We start from the raw sequence: 22,463 nt of genomic DNA, 5'->3' as shown, positions 1-22,463 counted from the left end.
CCTTAGAGTCACTTCTATGGTGCTGGGTTCAAAGCAAGCAGATCCAGCCTTCCTTGGGTTCTGCAGACAGCAGGGCAGTCCATCTTCTGATTCTTCTCAAGTGGTTTGAGGAGGGTACTGGAGAGGCCACATTTATGCACAGTACCAGATTGTGGGTGGGGGCAACCACTTAGCACGCCCTGGACATTGAGGTAAAAGTTCCCAGCAGTGACCCTACCCACTTTTACAGTACTTTCTGTGTTTTACTGCACACTGTCCCACAGTGTCACTCTCTACCTAAATCGAAAATGACAGAACTTTCTTCCCCTAGTCTGAGCTATTTGAGCACAACCAGAGGTGTAGCTATAATAATGGGCAAACCCTCCCTTGTCACTCCAAACTAGTTCTGAGGCAGCTCCCCTTGAGGCAGCTCCCACTCTCACTTTGTTTGGAGCCAAGCTGACTAGAGGAGCAAAGGATGGGGTCACACTTGATATCAGCTTCGCCTGTTTGTGATAGGGTAGGCATCTTTGAAATGTAACTAGTCTTTGTGAGCAATCCCAGACCATCCTGTCAAGGAAAGGCCAACACCTCCCCACTTGCAAGACATTTGTTCTCTGTTTGGGAGCAATCCACATCTCTCCACTGGGGAGCTATCAACAGTCAGGTGACAGTTGAATACAGGCAGGAAGGCTTCCGGAGGCTTAGGCAGGGAGATGTAACATTTACATTATTAGTCCAAACTCGATTTCATCATTAAAATTACATGTTGAATAGCTATTAAAATGAGTCCTTGAATTATATTTTTAGATGCTCCCTTATCAGTCTAAGATTGTATAATGTAATCCAGAGTTTGCCTTGCGACCTTGCGAAGGACCTTTGGGGCTTTTTCACTTTCAGGAGAAATGTAGCATTAATTTCTACATGTACTGCTTTTGCGCACCATGCAGCCTGCCTTATTGGGCAATAAACCTATGTTAGAGGTGAATTATAAATATTTAAAAGGAAGATTTAGGCGAATTAAAAAGGGTAATTTTGACAAGTTGAATTGACAGTTTAAAAACTGCATAGCAAGGCTGTGGTGGCAGGTCTGGATACATGCTTTACATTACTAATTTAGTGGGTGGTACGAGTGCTGCAGCCCACTAGTAGCATTTAATTTACAGGCCCTGGGGCCTTGAGATTAAACCCTGTACTGTGCATTTTTAGAGCCTGGTAATCATAAACAGAATTGATTAGGATATCTTAAGTGCTAACAGGCAGCGTTGAGGCAGCAAAGCCTTAGATTGTATATTGTTTAACACAATCCTTTCTGTAGATAGTAAATTATAATGGAAAGAAGGTATTCCGTTGCAGTTAAATCACAGCAGCAGATTTTTTTGAGCTTTTTTCTTTTGCTTTCTAGGACTGAGTGAAATTAAAATGTATGTAGTTTCTGGAATTTTGCGTTATGCTTCTTACTGGAAATTCTCAAAGTTATGCCACTTTGCATAATTATGTGCTATTTATGGTACCAATATGTTTGCAGTATATATTTACCTCAAACGCATATGAGCAGCAGAATGTAAATGGCTATTGTTCACAGTACTTTGTTTAAATGCATCATTGTGACAAAAATCAAACAAGGATGCATTTTACAAAAAAATATAGCACAAAATAAAGGATTTTTATTTTGCGTAATTATGCATAATTTTGCCAAAATTTCACTTAATTACATTAAAGCGAATTATGCAAATGTTGCTCACACCTATTGCTCTCTTACTATACCATCTAAGGATGCTGACTGAATGCATCAAATGGAGGGAGGAACCTTTGAAAAGCAAACTCATCATCATTGAGGGGGGTGAAACAAGCAGGAACCACAAATCCTGTTATGGTGAAGTCAAAAGCAAACCCCAAATTAACCTGTACTCAACCCCCTGGCACAAAAAAAGACAGGCTTAACTTTGAGGCAATGTGTAAAGTATGTATGCCGTACTTCAAACAGTGATAAAGCAAGAATACAACACAAGGACAATCCCACACCAATTTAGAAAAGTAAAGTAAAATGTAATAAATTATTTGAGAGCAAAATGACAAAAAACGAATCAGTTGAATCATAGATATGCAATTTAAAGATTTAGATGAAAACAGTGCTTTAAAGCACAAAGCGCCAACTACTGTTATCTGGTTGTGCCAGACTGGGACAAATTAACAAGTTAAGGTTGACCGTGATGGAACATAGGCTGGATACAGGGACGAAGTTAGGCCCACTGAACAAAGTACCTTAAATCCGGGTTGTTGAGCTTTGTGAGGTCCTGTGCAAGGGATGCGTCGTGCAATGGAGATTCCAATGGGCTGCAATGAGAGGTCCTGTGGTGCAATGCATCCTGCAGTGGTGATTCTGAGGTGCTGCAGGACGTAGTGCTGCACTACGTCAGGTCTGCATGGAGCACAGCAGAGCTGACAGAGCACCTTCAGGCCCATTTCCAAGGTTCCAGGACTGGGGTGGCACCACTTTGAGGGGGCAAGACTCACAGCAGGAAAAGTGGAGGTGCTGGGTTTTTGGTGGTTGGGTTAGAGCCTTTTCTGTCCTTGAGGCTTTAATTAGAACAGCAGCCAACTAGCCATTGGAGTCACTCTGGTGGTCCTGGGTTCAAAATGAAGGTCTAGTCCTTCTCATTCAGGCTGTAGGGCAGGAGAGTAGGAGTTCTTCTTGCAGAGCATCAAAGCAGTTATACTGAGTCTTCAACAGGTCCAGAGGTCTCCTGAAGACTGAGGGTCCAACATTTATACCTGGTGCTCACTTTGAAGTTTGAGACTTTTTAGTGGCTTCCAACCCAGAGGTGCTTGAAATTTCCTACCACTCTGCCCTGGCCTCAACTTGTCTGGGGATGCAAAAGACCATTTGAGAGTGTACTGAGGTAAGAGACTTCAAAAAACATGGAAAGGTGTTAGGTGACCGCTCCACCCGCCCATCGAATCATGGATGACCCATCATGCCAACACCTATTCCCCCTTTGTCTCAATGTCTGTGAGCAATACACAAAGACCAACTGCCAGCTACACCTAGTCATATGACCCAGGGTACAGGCTGCAGGCACCAAATGATTGGGACAAGAAAAATCAAATGTTCGAAAAGTGGCTTTTTCAGAATTGTGACTTAAAATCCAACTTTACTATTAAAGAGGGTTTTTTCAATTCTGTAGACACCAAACTTGGCTTTCCTATCTTCTCCCAATTGAAAGTTACCACTTATTAAATGCAACAATGGAACCCAATGCTGTCCTGTGGGATAGGTAGGCCTCACAGTAGCCAAAAACAAACTTTGGAGACTTTCACTACCAGTACATGTTAAATCTTAAAAATACATGTCCAACTGTTCAAATACACAGCATCTTTCCCTCTGTATTTTGTAGCGCCTACCTTAGACTTAAAGGATGGCTTTGGCTAGGCAAGAGGTTTATCATGCCCCGCTGAAATGGCAGTTAAAAACTGCACACACAGGCTGCTATGACAGGACTGAGACATGTTTAAAGGGCTACTTAAGTAGGTGGTACAATAAATTCTGCAGGTCCAATAGTAGCATTTAAATTACAGGCCCTGGGTACATATAGTACTACCTTACTAAGGACTTCCAAGTAAACTAAATATGCCAATTGTGTGTAAGCTAATCTTAAAGGAGAGAGTACTTTAGCACTTGTTAGCAGTGGTAAAGTGCACAGAATCCTAAAAGTCAACACCAATGCGTTCAGAAAACAGGAGAGTGAAGTCAAAAATGTTGGGGATGACCCTGTAGAGAGGGACTAGACCAACAGGGCCCAATTCAGGAAAAATGTCTGACATCAAGATACAGTCTGACCATTCTGCTACTCTGGCATCCACTTGGTCCCATAGTAGGCTGCAGGTTGCACGATGGCTTTCAAGGGAGGCTGTGCTGCCATGACTGAAGAAAGGTGAAATTCTATTCCCCACCTGCTGTAGTGTGGGCTGGTGTGACATGCTTTGTAAGGGATAATTTTGTTCTTCAGTCTAGCCCTGTCTGCACCCAACAAGTTACAGTTATGTATTGATGCTGATTAACAACATTTTTCAATTCTTAAATCATCCCAGGAGTTTCCCTGGAAAATTGGTCGAGTTACAGGTTTCCATGCATACTTCTGAGAAGGCCATGTGATTTCATATTTTGTGTTGGCATTGCCTCACCGTACAATTCATCAGGGTGGAAATGCAGTACTTCTGTGAAATGTCATATTTTGTCACCATAGGGAAAATGTGTTTCCCACTTCGAGAAAACATTTTTCTTTGAACGCCACATTGTTTTGGGATGTTCAGTTTCCTTTTCACTCTATATAACAAAAGTGCCTCTTTCTGTGTGGTCATCCCCATTTTATTGTGAACTGATGCTGATGAGGTTTTTTGACTCTGTGCACTAGGACATGCTAATCAGGCCCCTGTGCATGAGTTATCACCCTAAAGCATCCCTAATTTTCATCCTTAATTTCCTAAAGTATACCTATGGCATGGAAAGTAAAATGTCACCTATGAACTACAACACTACTGTGCAATCCACTAGTCTGAAGTGGGATTATTGTTGTGCTGTGATTTAGACGTTTTAACTAATTTGGTACTTCTAAATGCTTTGCACATTTTCTTGAGTTAGGCCTGTCTGCTTTGTGCTGTGGCTACCAGAGCTTGAGCGCAGGTTCAAATTACGGAACCCTTTAACTGGACCGAACAAGATGGTGAATTTATGACTTGTGTTGGACTAAAATCCGCCCCAATTGATAATTCACCTTCTCACCCAATAAAAGGTCATTTATTACAGCATTTGGCAGGAGTATATATCTGACTGTTCCAAGGCAAGGAGAGAGAGTTGGTAAGATGTTTGTGAATTTGCCACATCTCGGGGCAGATTTACAAGCCCCGTGCGCCACTGTTGCGTCGCTGTGGCGTCACTTTTGTGATGCAGCGGTGGCGCAAAGCTAACGCCATGCTGTGACAGATTTACAACATGACGCATTTAGGGAGATGCGTCACGTTGTAAAGTCCTGCGCCACATTAAAACTGCGTCATGTTTAATGTATGCAGGGTGGGCGTTACGTCGGAAAAAGCCTCGGAAAAGTGACGCAGTGAAATCTACAAGATTTCACGCAGTCACTTTTCCAACGCTGGTGCGTCAAATCCTTACGCCTGCTTTAAGCAAGCGTAAGGCAAGACGCACCATGTTAGGGATAGGGCAAGTTGGAACAGTGCTGGAGTTGCGTCGCGCTTGCGACACAACTTCAGCACTGCGCCAACCTTACGCCGGCAGATGCGTCACGCATCTGCTTGTCCTTGCGCCACAATGCACCGCATTGTAAATGCGGCGCATCTGGGGTGGCGCAAGGGCAAACTTGCGTGCCGCATCTTCCCTAGCGCATCCCTGCTGATTTGCAGGGATGCGCCAGGGAATGTAAATCTGCCCCCTCATATGTTTTTAGGTGCTCACAAACTTTCACGATCGAGCAGACATTGCCCACTTCTCAACCATTATGTCTGATTTACCATTGTGTACTGTTTCCTGATCTTGGAGAAATATTGCAAGGGAGTATGACTGCCAAATCAGCTTTGGTATACAGGTAACAGTTGTAAATCCAGCCATTTGTGCTGCTTGTAAAACTGCATTATGAGTAGAAATGGCTTTGTGACTTTACAAGTAAACGCAACTTCACCAGTGCATTTACCAGCAACTAAATTGAATGTTGAAAACAATATTTATTCTGGAATTTAACTCCACCCACGCTACAATTTAGCAGACACCACAGCACCTGCAGGAAACAGGGCATCTTATTAAATTGCAAACAACGGCGCACCAGTGTGACTGTGCAGAACCACATCTTGGTTCATGGCGAGGAACTGAGATAAATAATTAACTCCCACGCAGAGATGAGAATTCGCTGCATTTAAAATGACATGCAAGTGAAAAACTATCAAACACAAGCATTGGAGGTGAGAATGATGGTTCTGCAAATGACACCGTGGTCTCGTTGTTCTATGGAGACATTATTCAGAGATATGACGAATGTTTAAGCGTGTGGATTAAACCATCCCTGCATCATTGTCGAGTCATTTCCAAAAGGCAGCCCCACCAGGGAGCTACTTCAGCATTCTAGTCTGCCACCAGTAGTCCAAGGTTTATTTAATGGCACTTCGCTGGCAGTGATTGTTCACATCACTCATCAGCTGTTCTAGTATTCACATGCTTTCTTCCCATCACATTCCTACTTACCTGCAATCGATCATGCTGGATGCGCCTAAGTACTTATGCCTTCCACGCCTTACCCAATCAATGCATTATTCAGAGGAAGAGAAATGTACCTGCAGGTAGATCCTTATTCCTCAATTGGTTGCAATGATTTGAACTGGTTTGAAAATACCCGTGCATTGTGAATGGAGCAAATTAAATCAACATCTTCTGACTTTCTGATTTGTCTTTAGTTTCATGCAACGGTGAATGAAGGAGTGACCGGGGTGATTGTTAACTTGACGGTGGAAGACAAGGATGATCCTACGACGGGGGCATGGAGAGCGGTGTACACCATCATCAACGGGAACCCGGGCCAAAGTTTTGAGATTCACACTAACCCCCAAAATAACGAGGGCATGCTGTCTGTTGTCAAGGTAAGATGTCTGTTCTGTAAAACTATCTAAGTTCTGTTTTTGTTCTTTTTGTATAAATTGTATTATTTTGGCCTAGGCAGCGCTCCTTTACAAGTGCCTTGGAATATCACATTTTCACCCCCAAAATTACAGATAGCCTGAGCTTAGGTAACGTGTTATTTTCCTGCCTTAGGCAGATTTAATGACATCTGCACTAGAAAAAATAGGAATTTCTAATAAAAAAATGATACATTCTACTGTGCCCCAGATTCAGAGTTCTTATAACAATTTTCTGTGAGAAATTCTGAAAACCCACTTTGTGTAGTACGATACTGTCAGAGGAAAATGTATTTCTAAATGTGTTAAATCATTAAAACGGATGCATTTTTCATGGGGAATGGGCAGTATTTGAGTAGGAGAACAACTTAAATTGTGCATTAGCATCTCTGCCAAAATATTTAGCTTGAGTTACTTTTAGTGTGAATTTCAAAGAGGGCTTTGGCAAAAAGCAAGAGTTTATAATGCAATAATTACAAATAGACTCAGAACAACAATATAAATCACTGTGCATACTGCGTCAGAATTCCAATATTTATTGCATAGGAAATTATGACATTTGCACATTTCTATTTCATGCTTCCTACATATTCTGACCAGCTAAACGTTAGTGTTTTATAATAATAAACTGTGTGTAAAGTAATATTTAGTTAAAAACAAAAACGGAGTTTGCAAATGCACGGTTTTGGCTACATTTGACACTTTAAATGCATCGAAAGGATTAAAGGCCATATGTAGGTGGGCTAATACCGGTCGGTAACGGCCGAAAATCGGTACATTTTCCGCTACCGACCGGTATTTAGCCCTTTGAGATGTAGGAGGCTGGATTGAAGGATTCGGTAATTTACCGATTCGGTATTTTAAGAGATCGGTTAAATACCGAATCGGTAAATTACCGAATCCTTAAATCCTATGTAGGGAGCACTAAAGTGAGTGCATTTTTGGTACAAGTTGATGGTAAATACCGAATACCTTTTCAAAAGCAATTTTGTGCTTTTTTAAAAGTGCCATGTGGCAGACATACATGCCCTTAGGGCATGTATGTGCGCCACATGTGCACACATGCACGATTCAGGGGTGCAACAGGGTGTCATTGTGACACCCTGCCACCCATGAATATGCTCCCCCTATTACCGATTCGGTATTTACCGAATAGGTAATAGTGAATGACTTCCCATTCATTCCTATGGGCCTCCATGCCCATAGGAATGAATGGGAAGGTATGCCTTATTACCGATTCGGTAAATACCGAATTGGTAATAACGAATATTACAGAATCGGTAAAATTTACCGGTTATTTACCTACATTCTATTTACCGATTCTTAAATACCGAATCGGTAAAATTCGGTATTTAGGAATCGGTAAATAGAAATTACCTACATATGGCCCAAAATGACAATGGTGTAAAAGTGGTGGAGATACATAAAACCTGAATATCCAAGTTCGTGCTGCACCCTAGCATGACTATTCTTGGAGAGAGAGATAGAGGTGTATCAAGCATCCTGAATGTGCCACTGGCTCACAATTTGGTACCCTGGCACAGTATCTAATGTGAAAACCACAAAGAAAGTCATGATTGAGCAAGTCAATAATTGAAGAACAGGAAAGAACAGTATCCATACCAAAGACCTTGTAAATTTGAAACTCTTTGTCGTAATAACTTACTTATGGCAGGTCTTTCAATTCACTAAGCAGAACTCAGCTAGAACACAGATATGGTCTGGCCTCCCATCTTGTCATCCAAGCAAACTGGGCTGGAAATATGGGAAACTCTACTGCGGGGGACAGGTAAGGCATGGAGAACAAGCAGGAGAAAGGATAAAGGTTACCTGGAATAGTGAACTGTGGAATTAATGCACTTTAGTGAACACAGTGGCACCTGGTGTGAAACAAATGACAGAAGGATGTTACACAGCCAGCTGACAGTGTTAAAAAAAATACTTTATTTCCAAGAAATATATTCTTACAGAAATATTACACACATTTCTAGATCATAAAAAGAAAGAGCGAACATAATAGCTGACAGTGGATCACGGGAAAAGAGAAGAGAGAAGGAAGAAATAGTGGTAACTGGAGAGGTTGGTGTGCTGCAGTGAACATGGGGACACAGGGAGGAGTACCGGCAAGGCATGATTCATGGGGGTGAGCTGAAAGATAACAGAAACAGAGACAGGAGCAAAGGCAGCATATTAAAGACCTAGTTAAAATAAAAAAACACTTTTACCAAATACCTAGATGCTGGTGGAGCTGCAGCTGGGTAATTAGCTTTCCTTCTTCAGCTAATGGACAGAAGGACACCATAAACACACTTGTATGAGACAAGTAGCCAACCTCAGAATGGGAATGTGCAACAGTTCTGGGTAGAAGTAATAGGAGATAGCATGCAAACAAACAGAGAAGCACGCAGGTTTAGTAAGATTGGTGAATAAGTTAGTGTTAGGGTCTTTGATTGCCCACGGACAGCTCTACCTAGTAGGAAGATAAAGCAATATCTTCTGGACAATTTCACCTTCTAGTAGGCCATTTTCTGAAGAAACACCATTATAAAAGGATGCAGGAATCATCCGAAAACAGATGTGCACTATCCCTTTAGTTAAGAGTGCTCTCTTTGTTCCACAGGATTATGCACAGGGAAGGTCTGTCTAGGTGAAAGTCCAGAGAGAGCCTGATGAACCTCCTGTGTGTGGGCCACCAGGTACTCACTTGCACTGGAGTCCTGTTCAGTTTCCAAAATTACACTAATGGTTACTTCTGCTAAAGGTTTAGGATACACTTTATGCAGGATCTTTAAAAAAATATTGGGCCAGATTTGTACCTCCTCCGTAGAATGCTAGTAGAATATTTCTGCTATTATCCCCTTAAGGGATATGAATTAAAATGAGAACCAGAAGGCACACTCTGCGGCCAAAATTGCATGGTTCACCCAAGAACCTACCTTGAGCCAATCTAGTTGGCACAAAAGGTTGTCTATATTCCCTTACAGTGAGAACAGTGTTTATACGAGCCAAACTAATGACTGCAAGGAGTCCTTCACTCTGAACACATGGCCCAAGCGTATTCATGTTTCTCCCATTCACAACACATTGTAACTGGAAGCTAAAATGGTGGCTCTCATTTCTGCCAAAGTGATGGTTCCAGGAGAACTGAAGGGACAAATCTGGCCCTTGATGCCAACGATGCTCTCAGTAGTTAAACATTCAGAATCCAACCCCATCCAGAGAGGAGATATTTTGATCTTGCAATCTTCTACGGCTTTAAACTATTGATTGAAAAGTCCCTTAATTATTAATTTTCTGAGAAACCATTTTAGTTCATGTATGTGAAAAAGGAACCTAAAGATTTGTGGCGGTCACTAGATATTATCAATGTCGACCAAGAATCGAGAAGATGCTAGACCAACCGATCTGAGTACAGTATAGACAACGTTTCTTCTTTCTTGATCTCTGTTGTGGGAGATTATTTGTAAAATCGCTTCAGCTACATCCATAACAGAATATAAACATTCATAGTGAGCTGAAAACATCTGGATTATTGTTCCAGGCACCAGAGTGATATTTTCTGATTATGTTGCATATAGGCACACTCTCTTCACTCTCCACAAATCTAACATGGGGTAACTGAAGGGAATGCATTAGTGTAGTGAAGCTCAGCATGGGATGGCAGGGGCGTAAATGGCCTCGCAGAAATGGAGTACTTATAGGCTGTAATTGATGGTTGACGTTTTGCTACCTGAAAATATTATTCCCACACACTAGCTTTGAAATGAGTTCCCGTCAATGCTTGATTTATAACATGAGTTCTGGGGCCCTCATCAGTAGGGACACTGTTGACTCCATCACCCATTGCCCAGGTCCACGCACCCCATGACAGTACCAAACCAACTACCAACCATTAAACTCATACAAAAGTGACAATATAGACTATTCAAGGCCCCCAGAGTTATAATCCTTTTAGATGTATATTGAATTAATAAACTTTTGTGTTTAGTTCCAAATTAGACAAACAGCACCACCATGTGGTAGACTGCCATAAGCGCTGGCGTTGCCAATTAAGTGCCTGTGTGAGCACTGGAAACTACCGGTACAAACTAAGCACTGGTTCCAGCACCACTAACTTGTACCTTGAAAGGCCTCTGGGATACCTCCTTCCAGGATGTTGGCCATTTCCCACAACTCCTGTTAATTACCAAGAGTTGATTACCAAGAGTACGATTGTAGCGGGAAGAATTGTGGACAGTGTTTTTGGCCGTTCCAGGGGCACTATCAGCAGCGGAGCCCTTTCCAAGATTTTCTGCGTGGCCTGGGAGCATTTCGGCTCGGTCACCTCGGCTGGGGAAGTGCTTCAGACGCCACCTGCATAGGGAGCGGGACTGCGAGGTCCAGAAGTGCTTGCGCCGTCCACCGCGCGCACCTGGTTCCTCTTCCCGCCCCCTTCTCTCCTCCTCTACTTTAACCCCGCCTTGAACACGTACGCGGGACGCGGGCGGACGAGGAAGCGGGCGAAGACCGGGCAAAGAGCGGGCCGTTTTAGGCCGTTAGAGGCCGGCAGAGACCGGACCGGGCCCCCCCTCTAACGTTGTCCCTGTCTCAAGGCTCTTCTCCATACTCCATCAGCCTGCGGCTTTGACTGTTCCTCTCACCATGGCTACTAGAGTATCCAGGAGTAAGGCTGCCCAACAGTGCTCTAGCACACTGGAAAAATTCTTTCCGAAGACCAGTGCTGCGGCTAGCAAAGGTTGCACAGTATCAGACACTCTCCTTGAGGTAAACTTAGAAAACGCGTCAGTTTCAGTGGACCCCTCGGACTCTTCTTCCATCGATGTTAGTACTCCAATACCCCTTGACGTCACCCATCTATCTCTCATGGATAGCATTGATCAGACAATCGAGTCAGTCCTCCAACAACTTAGGACCCCGTCTAATCTACTGAGGGATAGCGAGCCTCTGCGTCCCTCGGGGGTGGTGGAGACCACTCCGTTTATGAACTGTGCGGAAATGTCTAAGGCGTAGGATGAAGGGCAAGTTGCAGCGCCAACAGATCCCGTAGGCAGTAGAGTGGACCATCCTCCGAAAAGGAAAAGGTCAAGGAAGCTTAGAGGGGCAAAAAGGGCCAAAGTGGATAAAACCAACCCAACATTAGATGTTAGCTCAGACATTTCGGCTTCTCCCGTGGTTACTTCCCCGGGAATTGGGTCTGATCAACCAGACTCGCCATTAGCCACAGTGGTACCTGGGTGTTCTGGGCCGTTCATATTTGGTGGAAATCCTCCTAATGCGGCAGAGGCTCTAATTGGCTCTTTTAGGGACATCCTTAGGAGCCTGTTGGAGCCCCTGTCTGTAAAATTGGACTCCATAGCTGCTAGACTCAGGGCTATAGAAAACGCACATAACAGGAATAGTCCTAGCAGGGGGTTGGGTCCAAGTGCACAGACGGCTCCCCGGGAATCTGTAGGGAATAGACCATCTACTGCTGGAACAAGCATACAGGCCCCGGCTGGGGCACAACACAGTGTTACAGGAAGTCATGCTCCCCCACTGCCCTCTTCACAAATGTCTAGGCCCCCTGTCCCTGCACCTAGAAGATCTAAGCAACCAACACTACCCCTTCCAACGAGTGGGGGGCGAGTTAACAATGAACATACTGGTCGCCCCACTAGCCCCAACACTAGGCGCAGGGCGGTCAATCTGCCCCCTGAGGCTGTGCCCCACACAGCGATTATGGTGGGAGTTCCTGAGCTCACTGGCGACACCAGAGAGCCACAGGACTCACTCCGTAATAAGGTAATTAGCTGGCTTAATATTAACAGGCCCCTCCCTTCTAACATCAAAGGTGATGTGTTGATGGTCAGAAGGATCCCATGGATCGGAATCACCCCCAAAAACAGGGTAGGGGACTGTATCATAATTAGTTTTAAAAGCCCACTGGTTGCCCCTTACATTTGTAACTGGCTGGTAAGGCCGGATAAGTCCAACATAGAATTAGTGTCCCTCTCACACTTCTACCCAAATGTTTCCAACTTAGTAGTGGGGAGGGAACAGAGTTGGACCAGAGTGGGCTTCGCCGTAGATGGTTCACGGTACAGACCCAAGCACAACACACTGCCCGCCCATGGCAATTTTGTCCATCAGAATAGATTCTCCTGCCTGGACCAAGTAGATTGACCAATAAGGGGGGACACTCCACAACACCCAGTAAATTCTGCCTATGGGTCTACACTCAGGGGGGAAGGTACATCTGTTCCCGTAAATGAAAAAAGGTCCCTGGCCCCTGCAAATGAGGGGGGGACCGCCCTGGGAAGCATCCAAGTTTCAGATGAGGATCCACCAAACACACCAACTGTTCTTACAACGCAATTGGTGGAGCTTGTTGAATTACCCACCCAGTCGCCCATTACTACTGGTTTGGGTGACCTGGGTAATTTTGCACATGACATCCCGTCTGCACCAAGTGAAGCAGGTCCGCAATTTCAAGGTCCAGGCCTGACTATCCTTTCCTGGAATGTAGCTGGCATCTCAAGTAAGGTGGATACCCCGGAGTGGGAAACTTTGGTCAGTAAAAGTGACATCCTCCTCTTCCAGGAGACATGGGCTAGGGCACCACAGCTTAGGAGGGGATATGACATTTTTGAAATCCCGGCAAAGTCGAATGGGAGGGGGAGACCCTCGGGAGGTTTAGCAATCTGGGTGGCAAACCACATTGGGTGTCAGGTGGAAAGAATGGATACACTTTCACAGGACATTCAGTGTGTGCTCCTCAGATGGCCTGGTAAAAGTACATGGGCTATTGTTAACGTCTACTCTCGACCAGTCGCTGTGGGCAAGGAATCCCCAACCCTAGTTGATCTTTCATCTTTTCTAGGGCAACTGCCAGGTGACTTGAAAATAGTGATGGGAGGAGATTTCAACTGCCACTTTGAACCCCTGGAAGGTCTAATGGAGGGTGCCTTTACTGCCGAGGATGACCACTGGGGAGTCCCACCTTCCTCCTCACCTCACCCCAAAGCTTGGTCTCCGTTGGCAGTACAACTTACCTCTCTCACTCTGAACTTTGCACTGAGGGCGTGTAACGGACGCACCCCCTCTGACACTCCTTCGGTGTGTACTTTCAACAAAAAGGGCCATGAGTCAAGGTTGGACTACATTTTTATAGATATTTCCCTGTGGCCCAAAGTTCAAGATTTTAGAGTGATCCCGAGGACAGACAGTGACCACAATTCCCTTTTGTTGGAGATCCAGCACCCAGCCCCTGCTATAGGGCTGCTAACTACCGATTCTGGAGTCGACCAGGGAGACATACTACTCACTACAAGCAGGCGCCGGGTGAAATGGGGGAAGCTAGTTGATAAAGAAGAAGCTATAAATAACCTCTATGGCATAGCACTCCCCAGGTTCCAGGAGGTGGATGCTCTCATCAATCAACCAAGACCCTCTGACTACAATGAGAGACTATTTGGCATTCACCAGGCCTTAGTGAGGGACCTTGCAGATGTCTTCAATCCGGCCCTGCCCACTAGAAGGAAAAAGACTCGCGCTCCGACTTGGTATACCTCCACCTGCAGGAAAACTAAGTCTGAGCTTCTTTCCGCAATTAAAGAGGGTAGCGATAAGGTGAAGATTGCAGCCCTTAGGAGGGGGTACAAGTTAGCACTGGCCAATGCAAGGGGAGAGTGGGATTGGAACCACTGGCATGAACTGACTGAAGCCCTCAAATCCAAAGACTCTAGAAAATTTTGGGCTCTGGTAAACAATGGAACAGGGGATCTGCTATCCGCAGTAGAACCCAATATTGCCCCCTCTATTTGGGAGGCCCACTTTGGGACACTATATCAAGAAACCACTCTCTGGCCGGAAGGGATGGTGGTGGAGTCCCCCTGCCTTCCAGATGTGGCCTTGGAATTTTCCTTGGGGGAGGTGAAGCTAGCACTGAAGCGCCTAGCGCTGGGGAAGGCACCGGGGTTGGATAAGCTACCCGGTGATTTGTTCAGATACCACCCTGACATCTGGGCCCCGTACTTTCTTGTTCTTTTTAATGCTATTTTGGGAGGTATGGCGGTCCCTTCCTCTTGGCTAGGGGCTGAAATAGTTCCGATTTACAAGAAAGGGTCCCCTTTGAGTCCGGCAAACTACAGGCCTATTAGCCTGATAGATGTTCCCCAAAAGCTTTTTGCGCGCCTTATTTTGAACCATCTATTAGACTGGGTGGAGGAAAATGACATCATGAGTCCCCTGCAGGCTGGCTTCAGGAAAAACACGTCGACCATGGACCAGATCTTCCGCCTCGTTCTCCTCTACTGGAAGACGGTGAGGATCGAGGGGGGGAGATTGTACATGGTCTTCGTGGATCTGAGGTCAGCCTTTGACCTAGTCCCGCGCAGGAAACTTTGGGAGGTGCTGGAAAAGTTAGGAATTCCCCCCCAGCTACTTAACATCTTAGCCAGGCTGCATGAGAACAACTATGCTCAAGTCAGGTGTGGGAAAGATGGCAAACTTTCATCCAGGTTTCCTGTCCGTCGAGGTGTGAGGCAGGGTTGTGTCTTGGCACCGACCCTGTTTTGCTTATTCATTAATAACGTCATCTCACACCTGGAAAACGTCAAGGACAATGACGCCCCCTGTTTGGCAGGTAGGAAGGTACCGGCAATCATGTTTGCCGACGACACCCTCCTCCTTTCAAAATCCCCCATGGGGATCCAGAGGATCCTGGATGGATTTGGTCTTTTCTGTCATCAGCATGGGTTGGAGGTGAACACAGAAAAGACCAAGTTCATGATCTTCAACCCACCAACCAAAACTAGGCCCAATCCCACCCTGGGGACCGCCAGCCTTGAGAGGGTGTCCACCTTCATATATCTGGGGGTAACACTGCAGGAAAATTTAGCATGGGACCGACAGATAGTACGATCTAAGGCCAAATTATCCCAACTGTCGGGTGCAATCCTGAAAGTGGCTAATACTTCTTCCTTCAAGCCCATAAGCCCGGCCCTTGAAACTTACAAGACCCAGGCCAAGGCTGCGGCCATGTATGGCAGTGAGCTATGGGGATACAAAGCGGTGAAGGGCTTATCAACAGTGGAAAATAGTTTTTTAAGGCGCCTTCTAGCCCTTCCAAGTGCCACGCCACTTCAGCCTCTGAGAATGGACATGGGTCTCCCCCCTATTGCAGAGGAGCTTGTGTCAAAGCCAGTGAAGTTCTGGCACAGGCTCTGGTCTACGGACGAACTTCATCATTATAGGGAGGATCTCACCCATGTCATGAGTTTAAACTGCAGCGTCAAAATCCCCTGGCTCACCTTTGTGGAAAATGAACTGTCTGCCATCAATCTCCGTGTCCTGTGGGAGGACCCCGCGCGAGGCTGCCAAACAATCTCGCGCAAAGCCCTGGCACAAATCTACAAAGCCAGGTCCCTTGCTCACTTGATGGACGCTCAAAATAGCGGCACCCTAACTTTGCGATTTTTAGAATCCAAAAATTCTTATGTTTTTGAACCTTTTATGGATTATATCTTTCCCATCCTGGCGAGGAAACTGTATGTTCAATGGAGGCTTAGCACACTACCTATTAATTCATACACCTGCAAGTGGACAAATGGAGGCGATAAAACATGTCCCTGCTGTAACAACCATGTGGAAGATGACCCCCACATCTTGTTTGTGTGCCCTGCATACCAAAGGCCCAGAAAATACTGGATAGCACCGCTCTGTAAGAACCTGGGGTTCAGAGAGTATGCACAGGCATACAGGATTTTGAAAACTAGCACCCTGGGCCACATTGTGTTCGCTGTTTCCAAATTTCTTATGGCCATATGGTTGATCAGAAAGAAAAAATCCTCTGGAGCCCCTTGAACTTTCTAATGCAATTTTAAATCACTCCTCGCTGGGAGAGCGGACTCTATTTAAATGTGTTTTAAAATAATGTTTTAATGTTTGTAATGTTTCCATTGCATCTTTTATGGTCTATATGGCCGAAATAAAGAATTTTTGGAATTGGAATTGGATTGTGTATGGCCACTTGAAAGAAAGAAATGTTTCAACCAAAATCCAATGAAAATATTAATTGTTCAACACCTACAGCTGTAATAATTTCTATAAAACCTAGTTGATATTCAACTATAAAAGTGTGCTTATTCCAATAAGTTGCACTGCTCAGGTGAACTACAAAATAACTGATATCAAGTTTGAACACAAAAAAACATTTATTTCCAACAGATCACCCTGGTGTCTTCAATCTAGTTTTTATTTTGTCCCAAACAATAACAATTCCTTGAACCATATGGAGACACTGAGAATCACAACTGTTGAGGGGCTGAGCCACACTTCAATTCACTCTACTCAGAGCACTGCCGCCGAATCAGCAGCGGTGCAGACCATATCAGACTTTGATGCTCCCTATTGAACCCACCTTATTTTATTTAAAGCGTAGAGATGCAGAAGGGAAGACTAATTCGTTTTTGTCTGAAATTGACCTATGATATTCTCAATTTAAAGGTTTACTCAAACGATCAAATTACAGAAATGCACAAATTGGGCCATCAAATAACACAAATCAATAAGCATACCAATGAGGAAATCAATAAAGAACTTTCTGGTGAAAATCCAGCGTAGATTCACCTTCAAACAGTGGAGAAAGGGTCTCCTCCTAACATGGACTAGCCACACTCTTTTATAGTGCTTTAGAGAAAAGCTTTATACATTTATTTACATGGTTCACATGCTCTCAGCCAATAGTAATAAAGCACAGGGCAAAATTAGCTACAAAATACATTTGAAGATTTTCTCACTCTTCCTCTGCATGGATTTCCTGTGCACATTTTCATGTGAAATGTTACATAGTACATTATTCAGTCTGCAACTGTTGCTCTATCCTTGGGAAAGTACACTCAGTTTACTGAGCCACGGCCTACAAACAAATCCTTTATTATGGCAAAGAATAAATCAGCAGCTAGTCATGTGTTAGAATGCAATATCACAATGAAAATGAACAACAAGGCTAAGGTATCCCTAGTTTAGCTAAACACTGAATTTTACACTCTAAGCATTATAATTTCAAACAATACGCCTTCTCACTTCCAACAAAACCCATATTAATGACCTGCCTTTGCATCTTTGAAAATGAAGACATTATTCACTTAACCTTTTCTTTGACTTTTTTGGTGTTCCTTGTGATAAATTAAAATCTTCAAGCTAATTTCTAATTCACCTCCAATACTGTGTAAAAATCAAGCGTTGGCAAAGCCAACAGGTCTGGCTTTTATACGCTAGTACATGAAAACACAGACATGCACAAATCTTTGCACAAGTTGCTCGCGTATCTGCTATTTAGGACATTAAAGCCAGACCTATAGGCTTTACCAATGCTGGAGTGAAAAGTAGCAAAAAAAGATTACATTTTTGTGTAAAATGTATATGGAGATATAGAAGTGACTGTGACGAACAATGTGATGATTGGATGTAATCTTTAGTAAAATAATGAGAAGTAATTCTGGACGAGTTACTAATAGAAATTCTATACTTTGCAGATAGTGTGAAACAAATGTTATACATGCATCTGGCAAAATGGGTCAGTGAGTTCAACCTGAAATATGCATTGATACACAGGAAATGCATTCAAATCTGAGAAAAGAGGGCTTAGATATTTATCTTTTCGATGTTAGGAAATTGAGTTCCATTAACCCGGGTAATTGTAACTGCAGTTACTTACAGCACAGAAGTTAACTTTGCAAGCATGTGTTTTGGACCCACTCCTAAATGCATCAATTCATGAATGAGATAATTTAGTATTGGTTTTGACTGATTGTGTGCATCAGTGGCAAGATCTAAACTCCAAATGGCACATTTTGACTTTTTGAGACAGGAACCTGATGTGCCACCACCATAAATTACTGGAAGCATAGTGAAAATACTAGGAATCATGAGGTGTTGAAAAGGGGATGGCCGTGTGACCTAACTGTTTTAGCTCTGACACTCACAGTTTTCAGATAGACATCTCAGGAGCCTCTATATTCCAAAATTAAGGCAGTACAACATTCTTTTTCACCAACACCCTCGCCCCAAATACAGTGATATCATTTGTAAGTCTCTGCCAAGGGGAGCTAGTATTATAGGCAGTGCAAAGGAAACATTAAATATAACCCAGGTGTTGGTCCTGGCCCTCTCTGGAGGATCACCCCACATATTTTGATTCTGCTGCCTTTCTTTTCTGAACTGGTTTGTGTTGGCTTTTAGGATTCTGCTCACTTTTTTTCCCTGCGGACCAGTGTTAAAGTGCTTGTGCTCTTTCCCTAAAACATGGTGACATGGGCCCAAATCTGATTGGTACATTTATTTACTTGAATGTCCCTGAATATGGTACTTCATGTATCCTGGGTCTGTAAGTTAAATGCTGCTAGTAGGCGGCAGCACTCACTCTGCCCCTCTCTAAAGTAGCCTTTTAAACCTTCTCAGACCTGTAATTGCAGCCTATAGTGCAGTTGTAAACTGCCATTTCGACATGGCGACTTTTCTTTTTCTTAGGCCTAAACTTTCCTTTTTAATTCATATAAGTTACTTAAATGTTAACCATAAGGTAGACCCTAAAGGCTCACAGGGCAAGGTGCATGATATTGAAAAAGTAGGACGTTAGTTTAATTTTTTTACATGTTCTGGCAAAGAAAATATCTTAAAGTCGTTGCTCAAAGTGTAAGACCTATATCTCCCATAGACTAACAGTGGTTACCTTATTTCAAATAATATTTGCATCTTCAGATTGCGAATAGATAGTGAAATACTGTTTACACTCAAATGAATTGTAGTTTAAAATCTTCTTTGATAGTAAAGTTGGATTCTAGATTACCATTTTGAAAGAGCAACTTTTAGAGAGTTGACATTTTCCTGCCTAAGATTCTGGGGCCTTTCTAAGAGTTTCCAACTGCCTGGGCATGTAAATAATTCCGCCCTCAGGGTTGTGCACTGGGCCCAAACAGTGAACAATGGGACCTGGGTATAGCTGGGAGAGGGTCTTTCAGGAAGGTTGCCTGGTGAGGAGCTGCACCATGCCCTAATTATATTTCAAAGGACCTTTCCTGCTGCACACAAAAAGGAACCTGACGGTAGGCCTGCCCTTGCCACCCTGGATGATTTGAAGCCAAGACTAGGGGAAGGGGAAGAGCGGACTAGAACATGTTTTCGGGGGTATGAGAGGGAGTTCCCCCAAACAAAGGCTGGCAGCAGGTATAAAAAAGGGATCGTCAAAATCACTTATTAATCAATCAATTAAGCAGGATTTATATAGCATGGCTAATCACCCAAGAGGCTATCCAGGCACTGAAAGTCTTGCTACTTCAGGTGGGTTCAGTTGAACAGTGCCTTCTGGAATTCTAGGAGAGAGGTGGAGGCCTGGAGGTGCAGGGGGCAGTCATTACAGAATTTAGCTATGACGTAGGAGATAGGCACCTTCCATTGTTACTTTTGCAGATGCGGGGGTGAGAAAGAGAGGGAGGCTAATTGCAAGTGTCTGGAGGGGTGGTAGAAGTTCAGGCAGTGGTTGATGTAGGCTAGTCCTTTGTTGTGAAGGGTTTTGCAGGTGTGGATCAGTATCTTGAATAGACATATCTTCTGTAGTGGAGTTTCTTGAGGTGAGGGGTGATGTGGGTCCATTTGGGAGGTTGAGGAGGAGTCTGACCGCAGAGTTCTGTATGGTTTACTGTCTCTTCAAGAGGTGAGCAGTGATTCCTGTTTAGAGTGTGTTGCCGTAGTCCATGTGGCTGGTGGCTAGGGTTTGAGTGAACGTGCATCTGGAGTTGATGGGGAGTCATTTGAAGATTTTCTGGATCATGCGAAGAGTGAGTAAGGAAGCAAATAAGAATGTGTTGATTTGGGTTTTCATGGTGAGTTTGCTGTCTAAGATAATGCCAAAGTTGTGAGCATGATCTGTTGATATGGTTGAGGCTCCCGGTTCCTAGGGACACCAGGAATCGTTCCATGGGGATGTGTTGTTGCTGAAGATCAGCACTTCCATTTTGTCTGTTTTGAGTTTCAGGCAGTTATTTTTCATCCAGTCTGTGACGCTAATCACACACCTGCGGAAGTTGGCTCTCATGATTGCGGGGTCTTCTGAGACTGAGAGTTTGATGTTTAATCCATGGGCTCTGACGATGTTGACCAAGGGGGTCATGTAAGTGTTGAACAGAGTGGGGCAGATGGGCTAGCCTTCAGGCACATCGCAGATGATGTTCTTGGGTTCCGAGGTGAACACTGGCAGACCAACTCTGGGTTCTTCCGGTGAAGAAGAAGGTGATCCACTTGAGAGCATCTCCTTGGACTTCGACAAGATGTAGTCTTTTGCTCAGGCTGTGGTGAGATATGGTGTTGAACGCTGCTGATGTTGAGGAGGATGGGGGTATCATTTCTCACCAAGCGAGGAGGGTTCTGATGTCATCAGTGACAACGATCATGGCAATTTCAATGCTGTGGTTGGTATGGAATCTGGATTAGTAGGTGTCCAGAAGATGGTTATTCTCCAGGGGTTCTGAGAGTTGGTGGTTGATGTCCTTTTTGTTGACATTGGTGGGGAAGTGGAGCAGAGAGATGGCAAGATAGTTTTTTAGTTCACTGGGGTTGGCAGACGGTTTCTTGAGTAGGGGATTGACTTATGAGTGCTCCATTCTTCGGGGAAGGTGGTTATGGTGATAGAGGCATTTAAGAGGGTGGTCTGCTCACTGCTGATCTTGCTCCTGAAGTTGAAGATAAGGTGAGGGCAGGTGTCCATGGGGGCTCCTGAGTGGATAGGGATTATGATTGATGTGGTGTTCTGTGTGGTAAACTGGTCCTGTGGTGAGTCTGTGGTCAGGGCATGCTTCTGTGGGAGCAAGTTGGCTGAAGAGGTCGGAGGGGGAGGGCTGGGATTAAAAGTTCTTGTAGATGTAGGAAATCTTGTTGTAGAAGAAGTCTGCCAAAGTGTCGCAAAGTTCCTTGGAAGGGGTGATAATGTTTTCGGTGGCTGAAGGATTGGAGAACTCTGACAATATTGGAGAGTTCTGTGCTGTGGTTGGAGCTGGCTTTGATGTGGTCCATGTGGGCATAATGTTTTGTCTCCTTCAGGAACTGCTGGTAGTGGTTGAGGGCAATCTTGAATGTGGTTCTGTCTGCAGTTTCCTTGCTAAGCACCATTTCCTTTCTAGATGCTTGCAGTTGCATTTCACGTTTCTCAGCTGAGGTGTATCATCTTGCCTGTTTGGTGGATCTCTTGTATTTGCTGGGCTTGATGCTGCAATTCTATCTGCACTGTTGGGATCCAGGCAGTGAAGTTCTTGACAGCCTGTTCCATGTTGGAAGCAGTGTCAGGGTGGGAACTGGCTCTCTGATGCTTTGCTGCAGCTGTGGTGCAGGCACTGGGTGGCCTCAGGTGGTTCTGAGGGAATCTGGTGATGATGAAGTGGATGATGGTGTGGACTGTCTGGGTGAGATGACTGTACTTGACTCTGTTGTGGGCAGTGACGATGGGGTCAAGCATGTGTCCTGCACTGTGTGTGGGGCTGGTGACTCATTGGGTGAGGCAAATGTTAATCATGCTTTCGAGGAGGGTGGGGGTGTTGGTGTTGTGGAGGTCGTTGAGGTGGAAGTTGAGGTCTCTGAGGAAGATGTAGTACTTGTAGTCTATGGTGAGTGGGGTGATGAAGTCAGTAATAGCACTGCAGATGCTAGGGTGTGGTCCTGGAGGTCTTAAGCAGGGGTGCCCCTGAGGGTGGATTTGCCAACTGTTTGGAGTTGAAAGTTGAGGTGTTCCATGATCCGAGCGGTGTTGTCTGTGGTAGTGGTGCAGTGGATATTTT

General features: G+C 44.5%; 1 protein-coding gene across 1 annotated transcript in view; it reads left to right on the top strand.

Annotated features, from left to right (window-relative positions):
- CDH13 (cadherin 13) overlaps nucleotides 1-22,463 on the top strand; it is a 2,339,058-nt gene that overhangs the window by 1,891,131 nt on the left and 425,464 nt on the right. Inside the window, exon 9 of the mRNA XM_085638428.1 lies at nucleotides 6,439-6,621. Coding sequence (XP_085494554.1) covers nucleotides 6,439-6,621 — 183 coding nt within the window. The remainder of the gene's footprint in view (nucleotides 1-6,438; nucleotides 6,622-22,463) is intronic.

Source organism: Triturus cristatus, chromosome 12 (assembly GCF_964204655.1).
Source record: "Triturus cristatus chromosome 12, aTriCri1.1, whole genome shotgun sequence".
Lineage (NCBI taxonomy): Eukaryota > Metazoa > Chordata > Amphibia > Caudata > Salamandridae > Triturus > Triturus cristatus.
Note: the sequence above shows the minus strand (reverse complement) of the source record. Positions and strands in the feature narration are given on the sequence as shown.